This window comes from Bactrocera dorsalis, chromosome 3, assembly GCF_023373825.1.
Source record: "Bactrocera dorsalis isolate Fly_Bdor chromosome 3, ASM2337382v1, whole genome shotgun sequence".
In the NCBI taxonomy this organism is placed as follows: Eukaryota; Metazoa; Arthropoda; class Insecta; order Diptera; family Tephritidae; genus Bactrocera; species Bactrocera dorsalis.
In genome coordinates this window covers 335,565-355,055 of record NC_064305.1, presented here as the reverse complement: position 1 = coordinate 355,055, position 19,491 = coordinate 335,565, and the positions used below count along the sequence as shown (strand labels likewise).

The window sequence follows — 19,491 nt, the reverse complement described above, 5'->3', positions numbered from 1 at the left end:
CAAAAAATTAAATATCGCTCTTTAACAATATCATTAATATCCAAAGCGAGACGTGTGGATGAGATTGATGATATTGTACGAATTGAAGTTTAATGGAAATAGATATTTATATACATATATTTATACAACTTATCATTATATTTTTTAAATTGAATAAGTTACAACTTTAATTCTAAACAATAAACAAATTTATTTTTTCTAATCGCTTCTGAGTTCTATTTTATTTTGTTTTAGGAGACGTGGATGTTGCTCCAAAACTTTCCGTTGCTCTTTCATATTTTTCATTACACCCCGTAAGCTCCAACCATGTCGGAGCAGCGCATTTTCTACACCGAAGTGCCCATGTCGTATGCAGCGTATGGACGTGCAGTGCGCGACCGTACGCAATTCAATGCCCATCTCATTCACCAGAGAGGCCAGATACTCCTCACTTTCATTGATCGCATGCACCTCCACTGTAAATTCCGGACGCTTAAAATCTATTAATTTGATACCATATATAATTGGCTGTGAATTATCCGCTGGACGGATTAACCCTTTGCAAGCAATCTCATAGGCTGCTTGTGATTGTAAATCAACACCGCAGAGCTCGTACATTTTACGTTGGTGTGATGCTTGTAACGATGCTGCTAAAGCACTTATACGCTCTGGATGCACATGCCGATGATCGGATTTAACCGTTATGCGTGAATCAGCAAAATGTGTTTCAGTTGCGACACCCATTCTACCAGTTATATGAAAATCACGCAGCGGACGATTTCGTTGAATGAGCTGCGACTGGCGTATGCCCTTATTCAATCCGAACACTATAAAGTAAATAATCATTAAATAATTAATTTGTAAAGAATTATGTGAAAGTTTAAATTACATAGCACACCGCTCGTGTGTATACCCAATCCGGCGACTAGTGCACAACGTATGTCTGATATTTGATATCTTGGACCAGTGGCTAACACATGGTCGGCTAAATCAATCGAATGGATTTTACGCAACAAAGGATTTGCATCACCTCCTGGTTCTAAAAGCGGTGTTTCCAGTTTACGAGGTTCTCGTACTTGCATATCATTCAAATCTACAAAAATAATCGGCATTGATATTTGCACAATTTATATTATATTATCTTTACCTTGGACTATGTTGTGAAGAACTGCGTTTTTTACGTGACTAGCTTTCATTCCAGCAGGTTTGTAAATATTCATAATACCGTTCAAATATCTGAAAACTGTTGGCGCGTCGTAAACCTTTGTCAATGACATTTTCACTAATATTAAAAACGATTATGGGTGTTTCGTATCAACTATTTTTCATTAAATAAAATTGTAAACTTTCCCCATCGGGTATTGTTCTAAGTTGGTTTTGCAATACCGGCGGAACTTGTTTTATTAAAATTTACAAATTGTTGTTTAGATATAATAGATATATGTATGTTTTTATATTATCAAATTTACATATATATAAAAAGTGATTTTTTTATTAGTATGAAATTAAAATTTACTGTGCGTAATATTATGCATTTGAATCGAATGTTGAAAAATTCATTCTTCGGAACAGATGATTTTGACATTCAGTTCATTTCTTCTGACACTATTCATTTTAGGAATTGTCAATAATATATTTTGCACATTTGTTTTGTTCTGTTTATACACGTGCGCGGTATTTCGATTTGTTTGGGGTAAATTTATTGTTTAACATTTTTAAATATTTTTTGGGTATTCTATAAGTTTGTGGCTAAAAATGAAGTGGTCTACAGCAAATTTAAAAAGTCCAAATTATACAGAAAATCACGAGCTATACGTTGGCACTAGTACCGGCACATTCAAAAGTAAGTTAAAATTATATACATACATCTATTTCTAGCATTAATGTTTCACATATATACATAATTCATATTGATAAAACGCATCAAATCACTTCTTCAAAACATATTTAATATATTTTAAGTTTTCTTCCATACATGAAGCATGTTGATAGTTTGCATTTACAAAAATGTTTTCATCTGACTCCCACTTAATACAAAAAAATTTCCTTGGTATTATTTTCATATTTCTCAGGGTTTGTTCCTGCTTTTGAGGAGAATCCTTTTGTTCAACGTAATCTATACGATATTAATCAGCTTGAGAAAGACGATAGGGTTACTGCGCTTTCTTTTGGGAATGATACCTCAGAGATTTTTATTGGGCGGGCAAAAGAAAGTGTCCACATGCATTCTCTCCGCAGTGACACAGTAGAGCGCACAATCGAACTTAAATTTGCGCCCGTAGTAGGTTTTGCACGTTTTGACGATTACTTAGCCGCCGGATTTTCTAATGGTCAAGTGCAACGAATATCCATTGAAAGCAGCGCTGATTCAGAGCTCATTATTAGTAGTGGCGACGACATGTCACATTTGCGGCAATGTCCAACCAATCGAAATCTGGTAGCTACAGGAGGTAAAGGTCGTCAAAACAATTTAAAGGTTTTCGATATGGCAGCAGATGGAAAACAAATATTCACTTCGAAAAATTTGCCAAACGACTACCTCCAGTTGGAGGTACCCGTGTGGGATAGTGACGTTGGATTTATCGATTCACCACATACGCTGGCTACTTGCTCTCGTTATGGTTATGTGCGGCTTTATGACACACGTAAACAACGACGACCAGTGCAGTGCTTTGCTACCGAAGAACAAATGAGTTTTGCTACTTTGGTCGCACATGGAAATTATATATACACAGGTACTACTATGGGCGCTATGAAGGTAAGATACAGAAAAAAAGATGTGTGATCAGTATTGGTAACTATATCGTATTTTCAGGCATTTGATATAAGGCGCATGAAGACTTTCGTACATACTTACAAAGGCTTCACTGGTGCTATCAGTGATGTGTCATTAGACTCTACAGGTAAATACCTAGCTTCAGCCTCTTTGGATCGTTATGTGCGTGTGCATCACGTCGATTCTACAGTACTGTTGTATCAATGCTATGTTAAATCGAAAGCTACACGCGTTTTAATACGCCAGTCGGCTGAAAACCCGAACTGCAGTACAACTGAAGCAACTGAAGAAGACCTGGATAAAACCGAAAACTCGAGAAAAAAGAAAAAAATTGTGAAACCTACTGTTCCAGAGGATAAGGAGTACGAGGATATGTTTGAAAATATGCAAACTATTTGGTAAATCAAATTATTTTTGTTAGGAAATTTAACTAATAGGCCTATTTTTTGCATTAGTGACGACGATGATGTCAGCGACGCTGAGAAGGAAGAAGAAAAATCTAAAAAAATCGGTAGTAAACGAAAAGGGGATAGAAACTTTAATAAAAGCAAAAAGAAGAAAGAGTGAATTGATGGAATTATCTTTACATAGGCTTAAAAATGTATAAATAATTGAAAATTAGTGGTTATGATAATTAAAAAATAAAATTGTTATCTTATTAAAGATATTTTAAAACGTTTTAATTGGATCGTACTGAAATCCACTATTTTTGACCTTTTCCACGATTGAGCGGCTGAAGTAGAACGCAACGTGCTTTATAATTGGTGTATAAACGATGTGTGCAATAGTACCCGAATTCTATCAGGGATACCATGCTGATTCCTAGACACAAATTAAACACTCCTCCCAAATCCGCTGAAAGAAATCAGAGATATTCGTGTTATTTGCTCTTATACCTAAAAAATATAAAATTACACACATAACAAACCGATCCATGACATGACCACCACCTTTCGTATAGCCGGTACTGTTTGCTTTGTTAAATAAGCACGAACGATAAATATATCCTGTGTATCAAAGGTAGTTGTACTGTAAATATATAAGTACATGTGAACGCAAAATTGAAATTTTTTGATAAGCTGAGCGGTTAGTTAACGTTATTTCACTTACTAATGTGTGCTGACGGAGCAATTATGTAGTTTCAGATCGGTTTTGTAGGCTAAAGTTGAATATGTGACGTCATAGCAATTTGGTAAACAAATTTCGCATTTGACGCTTTTAAAAGCATCTAGAACAGAGGATACACATGCAAATTAAGACGAAACCACAAGTGTGTGCACTAGAAAAATGAATACAAACCATAATTTTTGGAATAGCACACACTGTCATTTAATTTGCACTCTCGATAATCGGCCTTTGCATTTGGAATGTGATACGGTACGCAATGACACGTCTTCATTATAGCTTCTGTGCGACAAGCGAGTGAACAAGCTGCTTGCCGATAACTATGCAACTCGAGGTCATCTGAAATTAGACAATCACGCTTGCCTTGTGATAATTCCAGTACTTCGGTTGAGGAGCTTTGTACAGTCGGTGAGATTTCAACAAAACTCTCTGAGTTCGAAGTAATTGTTACTGAGGATGTCGCTTCCGTTACGTAGTCCATAGGGTGATGTGCCAGCACAATTAGGCCGGTTGAAAGATTCCGTTCGGAGCCCTCAACGCCGACAATAGTTAAGCCCCCATCTATGCCGAAAATATTAGCCGAAAAAGGGACGTAGGAGAGATTCTTTGGATTATAATTAAATGAGCAACAAGGACCCAAAAATGACGTGGTAGATATGAATGACAGGTACTCGTGTTTCTGACGGCAAGGGAACTCTTCAATGCCCCAGTAGCAACGTTTCACAAAATCGTTACAACTACCGCTAACTGCTTTCGCAACGTCGTAGATTGTCAAGTTGTTTAGTCGCAGCACTTCATCAGCAGTTTTAAAGCTATCTTGCGGTGGTGATTTCCAATTCTGATCGGTGAAAGCGTTTATATACTCCAAACCAATGGCAACGTCTTGTGGGTCGATACCAGCAGGAATTTTTCTATGTCAAAAATAATAATGTATATAATAAAAAATATTGTATATAAATATGTACTATATATGTATGTATGTGCATAGATATGTGTGTATGTACATTCGGTTGTCGGTTATTTTCCATGTTGATTTACAACAACAATCGAATTGAGCATTCAACAAATCATTTACCATGCAGTCTGTGTGGCTCATACCACATGGTGTACGTATATCGTACTTAATTTTTGGGACAAAAACTGAAACTTGAGAGAGTGTTTGCATCAACATGGGCAATAATATACTACACCCTAATGTACATAGATACATGCCAGTTTTTACCTATGTATATTCTTATTTAAGTTCAATTGCATGGATACCCTCAAGAAATCGTTAAGATAAGCAAACAAACGGTAAATACCAGCTGTTCGCACGCTACACAAAATTTTAAATCTTTTAGGCATCCATGCTACTTTCTGTATTAGATGCAGCTGTTAAAACTTACAATGTCTTTATATAACGTTGTACACGCTCGCGGTTTACCACCTTGGGACTGCAAATGGTAATGCCCGGAAATGCGACGTCGGTTATGGCCAGGTCACTGGATATAGTGTTCAAGATGGGGTACGAATAGAACTTCAGCCACAATTGCAGAGACAAATAAACACCGAGCAAGAACAGATTGATGAGCACACTCGACCAAATCCATCTGGTTTTCAAACAGACAAAAAGTAAGGTTATGAAAAATAAATTTCCACTGAAAGGACATTTAACCTCAGAATTCTTATATTATTTTATCTAGCTTTTAAAAGCACTTTTACAACTACTTCTTGTTTCACAAAATTTCTTCCATAGTTGATTATTGGATCGTTCTATTACGATTACATACATATATAATAGTACGTATGTACTTATATGTATAAGTATATGCATGGCGGTGTGGCGATAATACATACCTGGAAACGCCATGGGTTCTGTTCCGCCGTAGTAGCCATATGCCACTTACTTTAGTTGTCTGTGTGTACTCCCAAAAGGTGTCCACAATGGCAAGGCGCAATCTTTGTGCCACATCCCTGCGATAGCCGGGATTTAACACTTTGGAGTGAAAACGCTGCGGGTGATGCAATTTGCCACGCTGCCTGAGCTTTTTGCCCTCGGCGTTTTGCTTCCACACGTTAAGAAACATTTCGTCAGACTGTGCTGAACATCTTCATATTGCTGAGCTTTATTTATTCCCGACAGAAATACCTTTAAATGCTTTAATTGGTTAGTAAGTATATGTAGGTCTTGGCAGCAACAATCATTACAAGTTCACAACTCTAAAGTTCTATTAACACAATTAATTAAGTAGAATGGTGGAAGTGGAGCACGACGAAGAAAGCTTGGTCTATGAAAAAGAACAAATAGAAAGGACACATGCAAATTGATCAATAAAGTCCAACAAGTAAATTTTGTTGTTCTATCCTTTAATGGCTTGGTCATTAGTCGATTCCCGACTCTAAGCGGTGGTTGGTGTGCACTTTTCAACCAGTTTTTTGTGGGTTGCCAACTTGTGTTAATATTCTAGGCTACATTCATTGTGCTCTTATGAGGAAAAAGCGTGTTGGGCCAGCAGCACCGGCAGGGCTTCTTCTATGCTTACGAGTATATCTAAATATATCGTTACACACGCACATAGGTTCCCAAGTGCGCATAATTGCGCTCTGTTCTTGAAAAAGGCTTGTACTGACTATACTCTGCTAAATGGAGGTGTTTCCGAATAAACATTGTGGGATCTCGTTATTCCTAATAAGAAACTCAATTTTCTTTTACCCGCGCAGATGTCCACTATGCTAACGATGCTATTACTGTTGTGTGTACATATGTATTATGTGTTTTAATGATGTTTACAAGCGTCTTCAATAATCATATGTGTGCACATTATACTGTCTTGGCTATTTACTTTGCATTCAGCAAAATAAACAATTACTTTTAATGAGAAATATGAATGGTCTTAATGGCCAACATAGAACCCACTTCACAGCTCAACGAGAAGTGTTCTTGTCTTGGTGGTGAACTCGTTGGAATGGCACATAATAATATATAAAACGCATATACGCACATAGCGCCCTTTGTGTTTGTTAAGATGACCAAAACAGTGGTGGGGAGAGTGGAAGTATAATGAAGGCAACTACCACACACAAGTGAAACGAGAAACTGTCACTAATTTAAATCCTTAACAAGATTAACTTGAGTAAAACGTTTCGCGTTCGCATTTCTTCTCGCCTGCTTTGCGGTCGCAAGTAATTTGCTTAAATCTTCATTTAGCCATAGTCACCAATTTTCTGCGGAACAGTTAAAGTTTTGTGGTAAAAACAAAGCTGACTCTATATAAGAATAACAGGCAGCTACCATTGAAGTCACCTCGCGGCATGGCAGTAACTCAAGCACTGGCCAGGCACCGTGCCTGCTTTTCTTATATAGAGCCAGCTAACAGCCAGCTTGCCGCGAGATTACATTATGACTGTTAACTCACATCACATCGTGGTGCAAGCGTCACCCAAGCACTGACCAGGCACCGTGCCTGCTTTTCTTATATAGAGCCAGCTAACAGCCAGCTTGCCGCGAGATTACATTATGACTGTTAAATCACATCGCATCGCGGGGCAAGCGTCACCTAAGCACTGACCAGGCACCGTGCCTGCTTTTCTTATATAGAGCCAGCTAACAGCCAGCTTGCCGCGAGATTACAATATGACTGCTAAATCACATCACATCACGGCGCGAAAGTAACCAAAGCACTGACCAGGCACCGTGCCAGCTTTTTTTTTACAGAGCCAGTTAACTGCCAGCTTCCCGCGAGATTACTTTATGACTGTTAAATCACATCACATCACGGCGCGAAAGTAACCAAAGCACTGACTAGGCACCGTGCCAGCTTTTCTTTTATAGAGCCAGCTAACAGCCAGCTTCCCGCGAGATTACATTATGACTGTTAACTCACATCACATCGTGGTGCAAGCGTCACCCAAGCACTGACCAGGCACCGTGCCTGCTTTTCTTATATAGAGCCAGCTAACAGCCAGCTTGCCGCGAGATTATATTATGACTGTTAAATCACATCGCATCACGGCGCGAAAGTAACCAAAGCACTGACTAGACACCGTGCCAGCTTTTCTTTTATAGAGCTAGTTAACAGCCAGCTTGCCGCGAGATTACATTATGACTGTTAACTCACATCACATCGTGGTGTAAGCGTCACCCAAGCACTGACCAGGCACCGTACCTGCTTTTCTTATATAGAGCCAGCTTCCCGCGAGATTATATTATGACTGTTAAATCACATCACTTCGTGGTGCAAGCGTCACCCAAGCACTGACTAGACACCGTGCCAGCTTTTCTTTTATAGAGCTAGCTAACAGCCAGCTTGCCGCGAGATTACATTGTGACTATTAAATCACATCACATCACGGCGCGAAAGTAACCAAAGCACTGACCAGGCACCGTGCCAGCTTTTCTTTTATAGAGCCAGTTAACAGCCAGCTTCCCGCGAGATTACTTTATGACTGTTAAATCACATCACATCACGGCGCGAAAGTAACCAAAGCACTGACTAGGCACCGTGCCTGCTTTTCTTATATAGAGCCAGCTAACAGCCAGCTTGCCGCGAGATTACATTATGACTGTTAAATCACATCACATCGTGGTGTAAGCGTCACCCAAGCACTGACCAGGCACCGTGCCTGCTTTTCTTATATAGAAAAAAAAGATAATAAATTCGGGGACCACCAATGAAATTTAGAAAGTTTACGGAGACGACGTTGTATCATTTCGTATAGCACAACAATGGTGCACCAGATTCCGTTCTGGAAATTTTGATTTATAAATAAAAAGTTGTTGACCAAAATGATACATATTTGTTTATTTATTTATTGGTATAAGTATAAAAAATAACTTGGAGTTTGAATAGAAATACGAGTATCTCTCGCCGATAACGCTGGTCCTAAATGTCTTCAAAATTTAATAAATTTGAGCATGACAAAGCTCCAATACTCCATGAGAAAGCTTTGTTCATATACTAGTTATAAAGAGACCTACGCCAGAGTATAAATAGAATGTATGAATGTAGAATACCCACTATGCTTTTTAGAGGAGCAAGTCAACTCGATTCATGCATGCATTGTTTCATTTCGTAACAAATGTCTATATATGTAGCACTTAATTAGACCTCAGCATATGACAACAACCGACCGCATACCTACATACTCGTATAACCCAGACCTTTGGCGGTGGATGGGACAGTATAATGAGAAATTATGTATACAAAAGTTAAATCAGGCACCGAGTTAAGGCATAAATTAAGACTAAATGTGGAGAAGAGGGAGTCTAGTAAGCCTTCGAGGTTTTAGGAACAGGACAACGAGGTTTCTCAAGCGCCATTCAGAGATTGAATCAAATAAATGTTCATTAAAGTTCTCCCGGCTGTGTTGTGTCTGTCTGAAAGTCTACGTGTGCGTGTGTACGGGTCAAGGTTCAAGTAAACGAAAGCTGTCCGTATATTAATTGATTTATTTAGTGGTAAGAGAATCGTATTGCGCTTACACTCAATTGAAGGTATGTATATGCATTTACATAAAAGTGTGTCTATGGATATGTGTGACGTGCAGGTTAGACGGTGATTCAGTGTTATTAAAATTGATAATACAAATATTACTCCGAAATAGTGGAAGAGAGTCGAGTATTTTATTCGATCCATTCTTTTTTTCGCCTTTCCATGTAAAGGTATGCCCACGACCTATTAACCATGTGTCTACAAAGACTTTTTCATTTATCTTAAAGCAAAATTTAATGGGAACTGGGATTTTTAAAACTAAAACACCCACACCAGGTAGCTTAGTGCTCGCATAACATGTTCCTGTTAAAGACCCTAAACCGCTGTCTGCGACACCTTTACGATGACAATGGGTGCGCTGAGCGATGGTGGGCACAAGAGACAAACGCCTTTTTTGCGCACCAAAACATGCAACCAGGCCCCACTCGCACACTTCATCAATGGCGTATACACATGCGAAACCTTGAATGAAATAGAAGCACACCAAAAACAGCGTGACAGCTATGCAGAGGAGCCTATCTGTTGGCGCTTGGCATCCAGACTTGGTAGTGTGCTGCCAAAATGACAAAACGGAAAACAATAACAGTCATTGCGCACGAAATTCTTTACATACCCTCGCTTACTATGCCTTCATATGGAGCCCAGCAGCAACTTGCCAGTAGAGTTCACACATCATGTTTGAACACCTTGTCACTCGCTGTCTACGCACATCCTATGGATACGACGACAATTTAGAAGGAGACACGGCCTCTAGTCTCATGTGTCTCCAGTTTTATTATATGAGAATGTGTAAAAACCAGAAAAAAACCAAAAGTTTAGTTGAATTGAAGGTAACTTTAAAGTCGATCTGCGAACGAAGGTATTTGTTCGACAAGCAAAATGGCGCAACAGATGGGTGTTGGATGCGAGACGAATGAGAAAGCGCATAAGTTGGGGTTAAGTGCTGCAACAACTATTGCCATGTAAAAGTGAACAAATAAGCGATGACATAATATATCTTTCCAGAGAATCGGGTTTTGGTGAGACTTGTACGTGTTGTAATTTATCAGTGAATAATCGAAGTTAAAAATTGCAAACTAAATTGCAAACACTGCATTGTTGCCACAAATAAATTCATCAAAGCACCAAAAGACGAAATCGCAATTGAGCTTTTCACTCTCACCCAATTTTATATGGAATAACTTTCTCATGATTTGTGTTTACCATACAAATTAGAGTTTCGTTTACACCATTCTACATATATAAACTTATTTATTTCCCGACATCGATATAGAGTTTTTGTCTAGAAGTGACAAAGCTCACGTTCGACGTTACACGTTGTTGCAGCAGTTGACACACACGGAAAAGTTACTCCGTCGCACCAGTAGTCTAATTTACTTGCAGAACGTGCGTAGAAAAATAAAACAGAATTTCGCTCCTTTTAGTTATAATATTTTTCGTTAAAAAAAAAAAAAAACATTTCAGTTAATAAAAAGCAACATGTTGGTTGAGGCCTCCAAATGAAAGCAGTCATTTAAATGTGGGTTGGAATTACTGATATTTGTTGTGGTTCTTATTTACAAGTTTTGAATTCTTTTTCGCCAAAGTTAATATCTGTAGTATAATGTAATATATTTTCTATTCTATAATATAATATTGCATTCCTTAGATCATTCTGCTTCTAATCGAATTGTTTTGCCAGATCCCACTGCAGTAGAAGCAACACATTCTTCACGAATCCTCCGAAGACTAGGAAGGAAAGTCGCTTATTCACGCCGATAACGCCAAACACACTAATACTGAGTTTGCAAAAGCGCAAATGCTGGGAAAGCAAGTCACACTGCGAGAAATTTTGGATATTTTTCACAAGTGTTCATTCATAAATTACATTCAAAAGTATACACACCGCATAATCAACTCGGTCGTCAACTCTGAGCAGCTCGTGAAATCGTTTTAATACCTCCGCTGCCTCGCGAGCAGCAACAGCCACACGATCGCAGATTATGTCCAAGTAGAATGAGTCTGATAATGTCATCACAAAAGCCACAAAGCTGAATGAACGGTTAAATGCATCTAGGTTCTTAAAGTAGGGGTTACTACCATATTTGAAGCACAAATAACCGATCGAGATATTGTTGATGATTTTGCTTAATAGAACCGCGAATAACTGTAGTCGGTAGCAGTCGGTCAGGCGCTCAGCGAATCCTGTGAGCTGTCGGTGCACGCGCGCCACATCCATCAATTCCCTCGCCAAGCGGCCTCTCAGGCGCCTACGTAAAGAGCTGCTATAGCGCTTATGCACCGAAAGTTGAAGAATATTGAAAATACGTCGCAGTTGGACATTCAGCCAGCAAAACCGCTGCCACACATACCACATCGCGAGGAAGTAATGTAGAATCATGTGCAGAAGTACGCTGATTAAACAGAGCATATGTGAGCTATAGAGGAGCGAGATGAGATTAATATCCGGTATTAAAAGAGTCAAGTTATAAGCCGTGTAGACGCCTTGAGTGATGATGCTGAAGTATTTTATCCAAAGCAAACGATTGCTGTAAAAGTGTGCGCAATATCGCTTCACTACAGTAGGTACACACTTATCAAAGTACTCGCGCTCTAATTCCAGCATCCGCGTTAGAATTTCGAATATTGTATGTTCGCGCTTCCAGCGAAAAATGATGGCCAAAGCGGTAATCGTAAATATCTGTGTTGTATTGACGAAGTTTACCATTTTCATCAAGCGATTTTCGTTGAGGTAATCTAAGTAGGTCAGCGCGGTAGGGTACGACAGTGGCAAAGTAATGACGATCAGCGCGTTTAAAGTGCAGGCGTAGATTTGCATGAGCGGCCAACGATACACGCGGCGCTGACCGAAATCGGCACGAAATGCGATAAGTCCGATGACGAGAGCAAAGTTGTAGGTATAAACTTGCCAACGCCGAATAGTGACCGTCGGCAGTGCTGACGTTGCGGCTAACGGCATTGGTCTGGTGCAGCTAAAATCGACGTGTTGGCGTTCAGAGTAATACGAATCTACTGTTACGTGACTTCCATGAAAGTTGTGCTTACTCTTTAATAAATTAGCGACATTTTGCTCTGACTGACTATCTGTTGATTGATGAGGCAGATATTTCCATTAGTTCAATGATAAGGTTATGCATTTTAAAGGATTTGAGAGAGAGTGGGATCTTCAAACTTTGTTCTGTATTTGCTGTATACCGACTGGTCAATACAACATGTGCGTTCTTTTGAAAGGTGCTGGGGTTAATGGTTACATATGTATATAAAAAAGTTTATAGGAACGAAATTTCCGTGGCTGAGTGTCTTATAAGCAGATGTGTAGCTTCTGCGAGCCCGAAAGCTTCCCCGAAAAATTTTGGTGAAGGCTATTGATTTTTAAATTTGGTCGAATATCGCGAGATCTGTCGTATTTAAAAACATTTATTTACCACATTCGCCATTATGACCTAACTTCTGCTATACTAAAGTTCTGCTCAGTAGATAAAATAATGCTACCTTTCTACTATCCTGGCATTAATAAAAAAAAGCTCCCATAACTGGAGTATTTATCTTTGTGCTTTTGCAATTGTTGATATATACTTACTTCACCTATGTACCCTTACCTTGTCTGCATTGCGGCGCTACTGAGCTGACATATTTTTACATATAAACCTATGCGACCTACGTGGGTGTTGGAGAGTTGAAGACACCACCCACAGCTAGATAAGCGCCAAATGAATTTTAAAGTAGATTAAATAATTTGTCTTTGCCTTCGAGCCAACAAACACACTCATTTTACAAGAACAAATTGTACACCAGTCGTCTAATCCATAAACGCTACACTTTGTGTGAACTCTCCCCAGAGACAAGCAAAAAAGGAAACTGCCTAAAATATATTTAATCCTCTTTCGTCTGAAACATTTATGTTTTTCCGAAGGCTTATGCAACAAAACTTGGGCGGTTTTTAAATGAGCATTACGCTTCTATTTAGAACGTCAAATTTATTTTCGAATTAAAAGACTTCCATGATTTCCAAGAATGAAGTCTAACAAAGTGATTTTGATATATTTTTAGGCAATTCATTTGTCATTAAGCCGATATGTTGGAGTTTTTAAATTGCCCACGCTTTAGCACTACACGTGATACTTTTGGCGTGGCACAACTAGCAGTAAAAATATATTTACATTTCAATGTTTTTTGTAATGAAGTGAGACGCTGCCGTTGAAGTTCAATACCCGCCAGACGTGAGCTTATTTTATTATGATTTCAATAAAAATTTGCTTACACCGCTTACGTCAAATTCATATCGAATTGCACGAGCGTTATGAAATATGACAAGGCGGTGGACGCCGTTACAAATGTCAAGCTCCTGTCTAACATAAAGAGGCCGCAGATAGGAACCTCGACACGATTGTTCATTACGTAGAGCGCGAAACCTTCCACCTGCATTAACGAAAATAGGATATAAGTACTTAATTTGATTTGCAAATCCACACAATAAGCCAAAGGCGTTTGCCTCGGCACTCACCGTCTGCTGTAGGCGCGCATCGAGCACGGCCAGTTGACTGAACTGCCGCAAGGTTTGATTAATGTTTCGCAATTCCAGATTGATGTTCTCACTCACCAGCGCCACAATGTACGTGTCCACGTAGAAGATGATGGCATGCAACGCGTTCAGCACAATGGCTGGCGAGACGCCTGACTCTGAATGCTTCACAAACAGATTGAAGAGAATGAACGAGTTGGTGAGATTGCTGATGAGCGTAATGAAGACAAGACCGAGTATCTGGAATTGATGCATGGTCAGGCTGTCTTGGTATAGTTGATTTATCTGCCGGTAGCGCTGGGCCAACGTATCCAGGCGGTCACATAGTAAACCGCACAAATGTGGCACCGTGCCGCGTCGCTGACCGCGCAGTCGAAAGTAATGCAACAGTTTGTTTTCGCGCAACACTTGATGCAGCTGTTGGTTGAGTTGTTGGTAGAATTTCAAAGCGCTGCTGTTGATGAAGTAAAAGTAGTCGGCCATATTTTCGGTATAGTTCCACAGTACAAATGTGTACACAGCGATGTGAACGCGCACCGGATGTGCGCCGTTAAAATGCTGGTAGAGTATGTTCGCCACCTGTACAGCCATCATGGCGTTGATAAGGCCAAACTTAAAGAGCAGCATCGCTTCGAATTGCTTCCGTGGACGCTCATCGTATGCTGGCAGCGCACGTAGGCTGCCGTTGAAGTCGTCCTCCAGCTGCTGACGCACTCTAGTGACGGCGCGTATGGCTGCGTAATGCGCAAAATTGGCTACATACGTGACCACAACTGTTATATATTTAAGCAAGGTGTTGGCGAAATTCACCAGAAGCAACAGATGGCCACGCTGGTCACCAGCTTCAGTGAGCACGGAGATGTTGCGCGCAAAATAAATGGGCAGTACAAGGATCAGGCAAACGCTGAGCGCGTGCCCATAAATAACGGCTAGGCGATGCGTGAAGGTATTTGTAGGACGCTGCGGTATGTAATTGATTACCATAAGGCCGTAGAGTGTGGCGTAAATATGACCATACTTGTAAATGTTGTGCTTGTGACGCTCCCAGAAACTCATTTTGCAGCAGGTGCAGGAAGGTAGTTGTTTTGTCCAACGGAGTGAAGACAAATGGTTTAGCTACCAACCAGAAACGATGTCTAAAGTTTAATCCGAGTACAGTACCGAGCTGTCCACAGCGGATTTAACAACTAAAATCAATTTGCGTGACAATTTGTACCGCTCTGCTGTCGAATTCTGTGATTTCGTGCTTTAATCATTTTAATGTATTACTCCTGCTGTCGTTTCACAAAAAAATATCAGAACTCTTTATTTATTTATAACCCAGCCGGTGCGCTGCCAGCTTCCAAGCACGCAGTTTTGTCACGCGCGTAACATCTTTGTCAGCTTAGGTGCACGCACGATCCCACACACATACCCTCGTAAGTGCCAACACGCTACGCGCTCGCTTGACAGCAGTAACATGTAAAAGCGTTAGCACAATTTTATGAGTATACGACCGACTTGGCCCAAAGGATTTATTACAACTGCGCGCAACGCAGCGCGGAGGTGCGGCGAATGTGACAACGCTCCAAGTTTATTGCCATTGCTATGAGCAACATACACAGATTTAATGTGCTGGCAAGTGATTTTATGTTCCCTTGCTGAAAGGCGCACATAAATTTGCCGACAAATTCATATTATGCTCCTTGAAGTGGCCTTAATTTCTGCTACTTAAATGTACATTATGATAAACACAACTTCACGTCCAACATGCCTAAGTGTATCGGCTAACATACATTGATATATAAGTGGAACACCTTTACTTAAAATAAAGTGGTGTTACAAGTGCACATTTGCAAGGTTTGTCCGGAAAGTAATAGGACTGATTTTCTTCCGCCGCGACTGTACTTCGGAGCGTGCGCTTACTGACTGGATTCGATAGAGGGCGTTCTTAGCTATCGAACGAGCGGCTGGCTCCGAGCACCTGGAGAGTCAAGACAAACATTTTCGACCGACGTGTTTCTGTGAGTGGTGCAAGCTGAAAATGCAGCATCCGTTAGAGCAGAGGTACGCGATTAAAGTCTGTGTAAAACTCGGTAAATCTGCGATCTTCTTTGACATCAAAGGCACCGTTACCATAAATTTGTTCCTCCTGGACAAACCGTCAACGCCAAGTTTTACATATAAGTCCTCAGACTCAAACGTAAGCTCAATCGGGTCCGATAAGACATCGCAGCGGATTGGAAGTTGCACCACGACAACGCAACGGCTCACACCGCCTTTCTTGTGAACAGCTAGCTAACCAAGGCCGGCATCCCAACACTTTCGCAGCCACCCTACAGCTTAGATGTGGCCCGGACTTTGTTTTGTTTCCGATGATAGGGAATCCAAGCAAAATGCATCTCGGCTCTAGAGGTTATTCCGGAGAGTGCCTTCCGTGACGCCTTCAATGCTTGGAAATCGCGTTGGCAAGGTTGCATCGACACAGAAGGAGCCTATTTTCAAAGTTTTTAAAGAATTGTAACGATTGGCTCAATCAATTTTTTTAAATCGACTCAGTCCTATTACTTTCCGGACAAACCCTGTACAAGTACAACAATGAACCGTGTGCAGTTAAAGATTTCATTATAATTGTGTTCATTTCACTTGACAATTGTTGGCCGTTGGCACATTATCACGTTCTCATGGCGCGCACTTTACGGTTTCCTATTCAGCGCGTCATGTTCACAATGTGCCACGTGCTGACAGTTGCAAGATAAATAGCCAGTCAATATTTGTATACAATTAAGACCACAAATAAGATTGTTGAGCCAGCTGTTAAATTACGGTTATATTAATTATATTAAACGCGAGGAAGGCGTACTCTAGCCTAGGAGACAATGGAGATTTAATATTTCACGCTGCTTAAACAATTTTGTATAAAAAGTGTCAAGCGATTACTGTTAGGTGCTCGGTATTAAAATTGTTTTTTTGTATAAATTTAAGCTCCTCTGGAAGCTAATAATATCTTGTACTTTGCTTATTTATTGCTGCAAAAACTTTGAAATCAAAGTGAACTTAAGAAATAAAGTGGCGGTGCAATCTTTCCCATTTTCTGAATAACGGTTGCTGAATTTAAGCGCCTTATTACTTAATTACTTATGCCCGCAATAATACCGCTGAGAAATTGAAACGCAGACAGCAAAATGAACGAAAAAACTAAATTAATTTCCGGCATTCAATTAAGCCTAACAATTTTTCAAACGCACGTTCACACGCACTTGGAGCGCAAAATTACTACATCATAATTAAGGAAAATACCAAAATACCGTGGAGACTGCATAAAAATAAGCCGAAGCTGAAACATATAATTATCCAGGCCAAAGCGAAAAGCTCGAAAAGATTTAATGCTAAAGGGTAAAGTTACACGAGTATGCTTACTGCTCTGGATTTCTAATAATTAGAGTGAACCTAAATTTTTATCTAATTTCACACTTTTGCGACCTTTAATTTTTGCTGCTGTAGCTCGGCATGTCGGCCCATTTTTATGCAGAAATCACAAGGCAACAAAGTTAGCCCCAAATATGCAAGTATATGATTTTTCTTTGATTTTTCTCATTTCTTTACAATTAGTCTGCTTAAATCTGGAAGCCAACTGCCAACAACAGCACCAACAAAACATTTGTAATAAATACTGATTAATTAGACTCGATAGGCATTTCATTCCACAGCAAATGGCAGGCCAATCGGATGCGGATGATTAATAAAGCTGAATAGCTCATAAAGGCACAGACACCGCACGCCTCTCGCTTCTCAGCACAGCGGCTAACACATTTCTACGGATTTTATTGTCTTTGATCCTTTTTCGTATTTTCGCTCGGTATTTTTGTTGAAATTCGAGCTTTTCGCAAGAGAGCCGTAAAAGTGACGTGCAGGCAATTGACTATCCACGCGTGTTTGTGTGAGTATGTGTCTTCTTGGCTGGATCTAATCTACTTAGTGGTGTGAAAAATATCCAACGTTATTCAATTCAGACTTTAATCTAATTCTTAATTTCTAAACGCATAATTTGTTCTATTTTTCGACTGCCTTCTTCTCATTGAGTCTTGTCGCACCAAATGTTTGACATGAAGTAAAACATAGTTCGTTGACACAAAGTTATGTAAGTGAATCAAAAAGTTAAAGCGGACAAGGGTTAGCAATGAAAACAAAATTTTAAAGGAAAATGCAATGAGAGAGTATACATTCACTACTTTGCAGCATTGCCCAGTTTGTATTTTTTGTCTCTCTATAGAGACAAGCTAAGTAGAGTAGAGTAGAGATACAACATGGAGCTTTGGTCGCTGACTTGGAGCTTCGCTTAGTTAAGTAGAGACTTTATTCTTCTTTATTTCTTCAATTTACTTTGTACTTACAATGAAAAGCGCAAGTCATGGTGTTGTTCGATTTGAATAGTAAACATTGACACTTATATTACTCATTTATAAGTTTTTCTCAACTTTAATATATAATAATTTTAATAACTGTGCGAATTTCGAAGTAGGGAGGCTCATACATTTCCATTTTGTTACCGTAAAATTAGGCGTAAAAAATTTCTAATATGTCTTGCCGCTTTCTAATTGCGCAATTTCGCAGTTGCTAAGATTACTTCAAGACGCATGTTGTAGTTGTTTCCTGATTCCGACCCTCCCACCGCTGGTTCATTGCGTTTACGTTGAAATCACACTCTAACAGCTTCTGACATATTCAACGACACGTAAAAGTCTGTTACAGTCTGTTGCATAGTGTTGCCAGTAAAAAGAGATGACACAAGTTATGAGTCAACAACAACATGACAACACCACAGCGACAGCTGTGACACACAGCATTTGCATAGAGGGAGGGCTACTCTCAGAGGCGGATCCAGAGTACAATTTTAGGGGGGGAACTATATAATTTTGTACTTGTACTTTTCTTCGCGGAGTGACACTTATAATGGAAACAATGTAAAAATTTCAATTTTTGGAGGGGGAGGTTAACTCTCCGCAGTTCCTCCCCCGTAGATCCGCCTCTGGCTACCCTCCTGACACTGGCCGTTGTGCCTGTAAGAGGCGAGCAGGCGGCTAAAATGAAGAGCCTGCTGACAGAAAAACAGGCCTAGAGCGCCTGTCATTGGCGGCTGTCGATGCCTTCCATTCCTTATTTCCGTTCTTTAATTAAAATTTATGCAATGACGCGTACAAGTTTTGCATTACAAGTGGCATGCTGTTTGCGGGCGTGTGGCAATGGTAGACTTTGTTGCTAATTTTGTTGTTCTATTTTGAATTTGATTCCGGTGTGGGAAGTAGCGCTTGTATACCTATTTGTTGTTCATTTTGTAATCGACACAAAGTGAGTTAAAGTTATGTCAAAACAAATATTTGTTTGCAACAATGCCTGTGGCATGCGACATGTGGTATGCAGTAACAGTTATTTAGTGCTGCTTTCTTGTAAACAAATATTTTATGTTGTGTTGAGGGCAAAGTGTAGAACCGTATTTACGCGGCTAGAAACAAACGGGAAGGAAATGAAAATTAATGCGGCAAAAAGTATTTAATTTCTGCCCCAAAAATATTTTCGCTTGGCATTTTTAATTATTGGTTCAAAACATTGCAGCTTATAAGGGACTTTTGTGTGAACGG

General features: G+C 39.8%; 6 protein-coding genes across 6 annotated transcripts in view; 2 read left to right on the top strand and 4 right to left on the bottom strand.

The window, feature by feature from the left end:
• Window positions 1–99: 99 nt before the first annotated feature.
• On the bottom strand, window positions 100–1,535 carry LOC105228105 (pseudouridylate synthase TRUB2, mitochondrial). Its single transcript, XM_011207742.4, has 3 exons — window positions 1,127–1,535; window positions 869–1,072; window positions 100–806 (listed from the first exon to the last, which is right to left on the bottom strand). The coding sequence occupies exons 1-3, from the start codon at window positions 1,254–1,256 to the stop codon at window positions 199–201; spliced, it is 942 nt and encodes a 313-aa protein (XP_011206044.2). The 5' UTR covers window positions 1,257–1,535; the 3' UTR covers window positions 100–198.
• Window positions 1,536–1,682: 147 nt separating this feature from the next.
• On the top strand, window positions 1,683–3,422 carry LOC105228107 (WD repeat-containing protein 74). The gene is made up of 4 exons (XM_011207745.4): window positions 1,683–1,822; window positions 2,052–2,737; window positions 2,795–3,153; window positions 3,211–3,422. The coding sequence occupies exons 1-4, from the start codon at window positions 1,735–1,737 to the stop codon at window positions 3,320–3,322; spliced, it is 1,245 nt and encodes a 414-aa protein (XP_011206047.2). The 5' UTR covers window positions 1,683–1,734; the 3' UTR covers window positions 3,323–3,422.
• LOC105228106 (neuropeptide CCHamide-2 receptor) overlaps window positions 1,684–19,491 on the top strand; it is a 53,269-nt gene continuing 35,461 nt past the window's right edge. Inside the window, exon 1 of the mRNA XM_011207744.4 lies at window positions 1,684–1,822. The gene's annotated coding sequence lies outside the window, so the exon portion shown is untranslated. The remainder of the gene's footprint in view (window positions 1,823–19,491) is intronic.
• On the bottom strand, window positions 3,243–6,331 carry LOC105228208 (sodium channel protein Nach). Its single transcript, XM_049453942.1, has 6 exons — window positions 5,717–6,331; window positions 5,266–5,469; window positions 4,055–4,791; window positions 3,866–3,983; window positions 3,675–3,784; window positions 3,243–3,610 (listed from the first exon to the last, which is right to left on the bottom strand). Exons 1-6 carry the CDS (start codon window positions 5,944–5,946, stop codon window positions 3,459–3,461), a joined length of 1,551 nt encoding a protein of 516 aa, XP_049309899.1. The 5' UTR covers window positions 5,947–6,331; the 3' UTR covers window positions 3,243–3,458.
• On the bottom strand, window positions 11,012–12,310 carry LOC115066301 (uncharacterized). Its single transcript, XM_029551030.2, has 2 exons — window positions 11,237–12,310; window positions 11,012–11,170 (listed from the first exon to the last, which is right to left on the bottom strand). The coding sequence occupies exons 1-2, from the start codon at window positions 12,308–12,310 to the stop codon at window positions 11,012–11,014; spliced, it is 1,233 nt and encodes a 410-aa protein (XP_029406890.2).
• Window positions 13,606–15,097, bottom strand: LOC105228209 (gustatory receptor 10a). The gene is made up of 2 exons (XM_011207926.2): window positions 13,856–15,097; window positions 13,606–13,770 (listed from the first exon to the last, which is right to left on the bottom strand). The coding sequence occupies exons 1-2, from the start codon at window positions 14,927–14,929 to the stop codon at window positions 13,618–13,620; spliced, it is 1,227 nt and encodes a 408-aa protein (XP_011206228.2). The 5' UTR covers window positions 14,930–15,097; the 3' UTR covers window positions 13,606–13,617.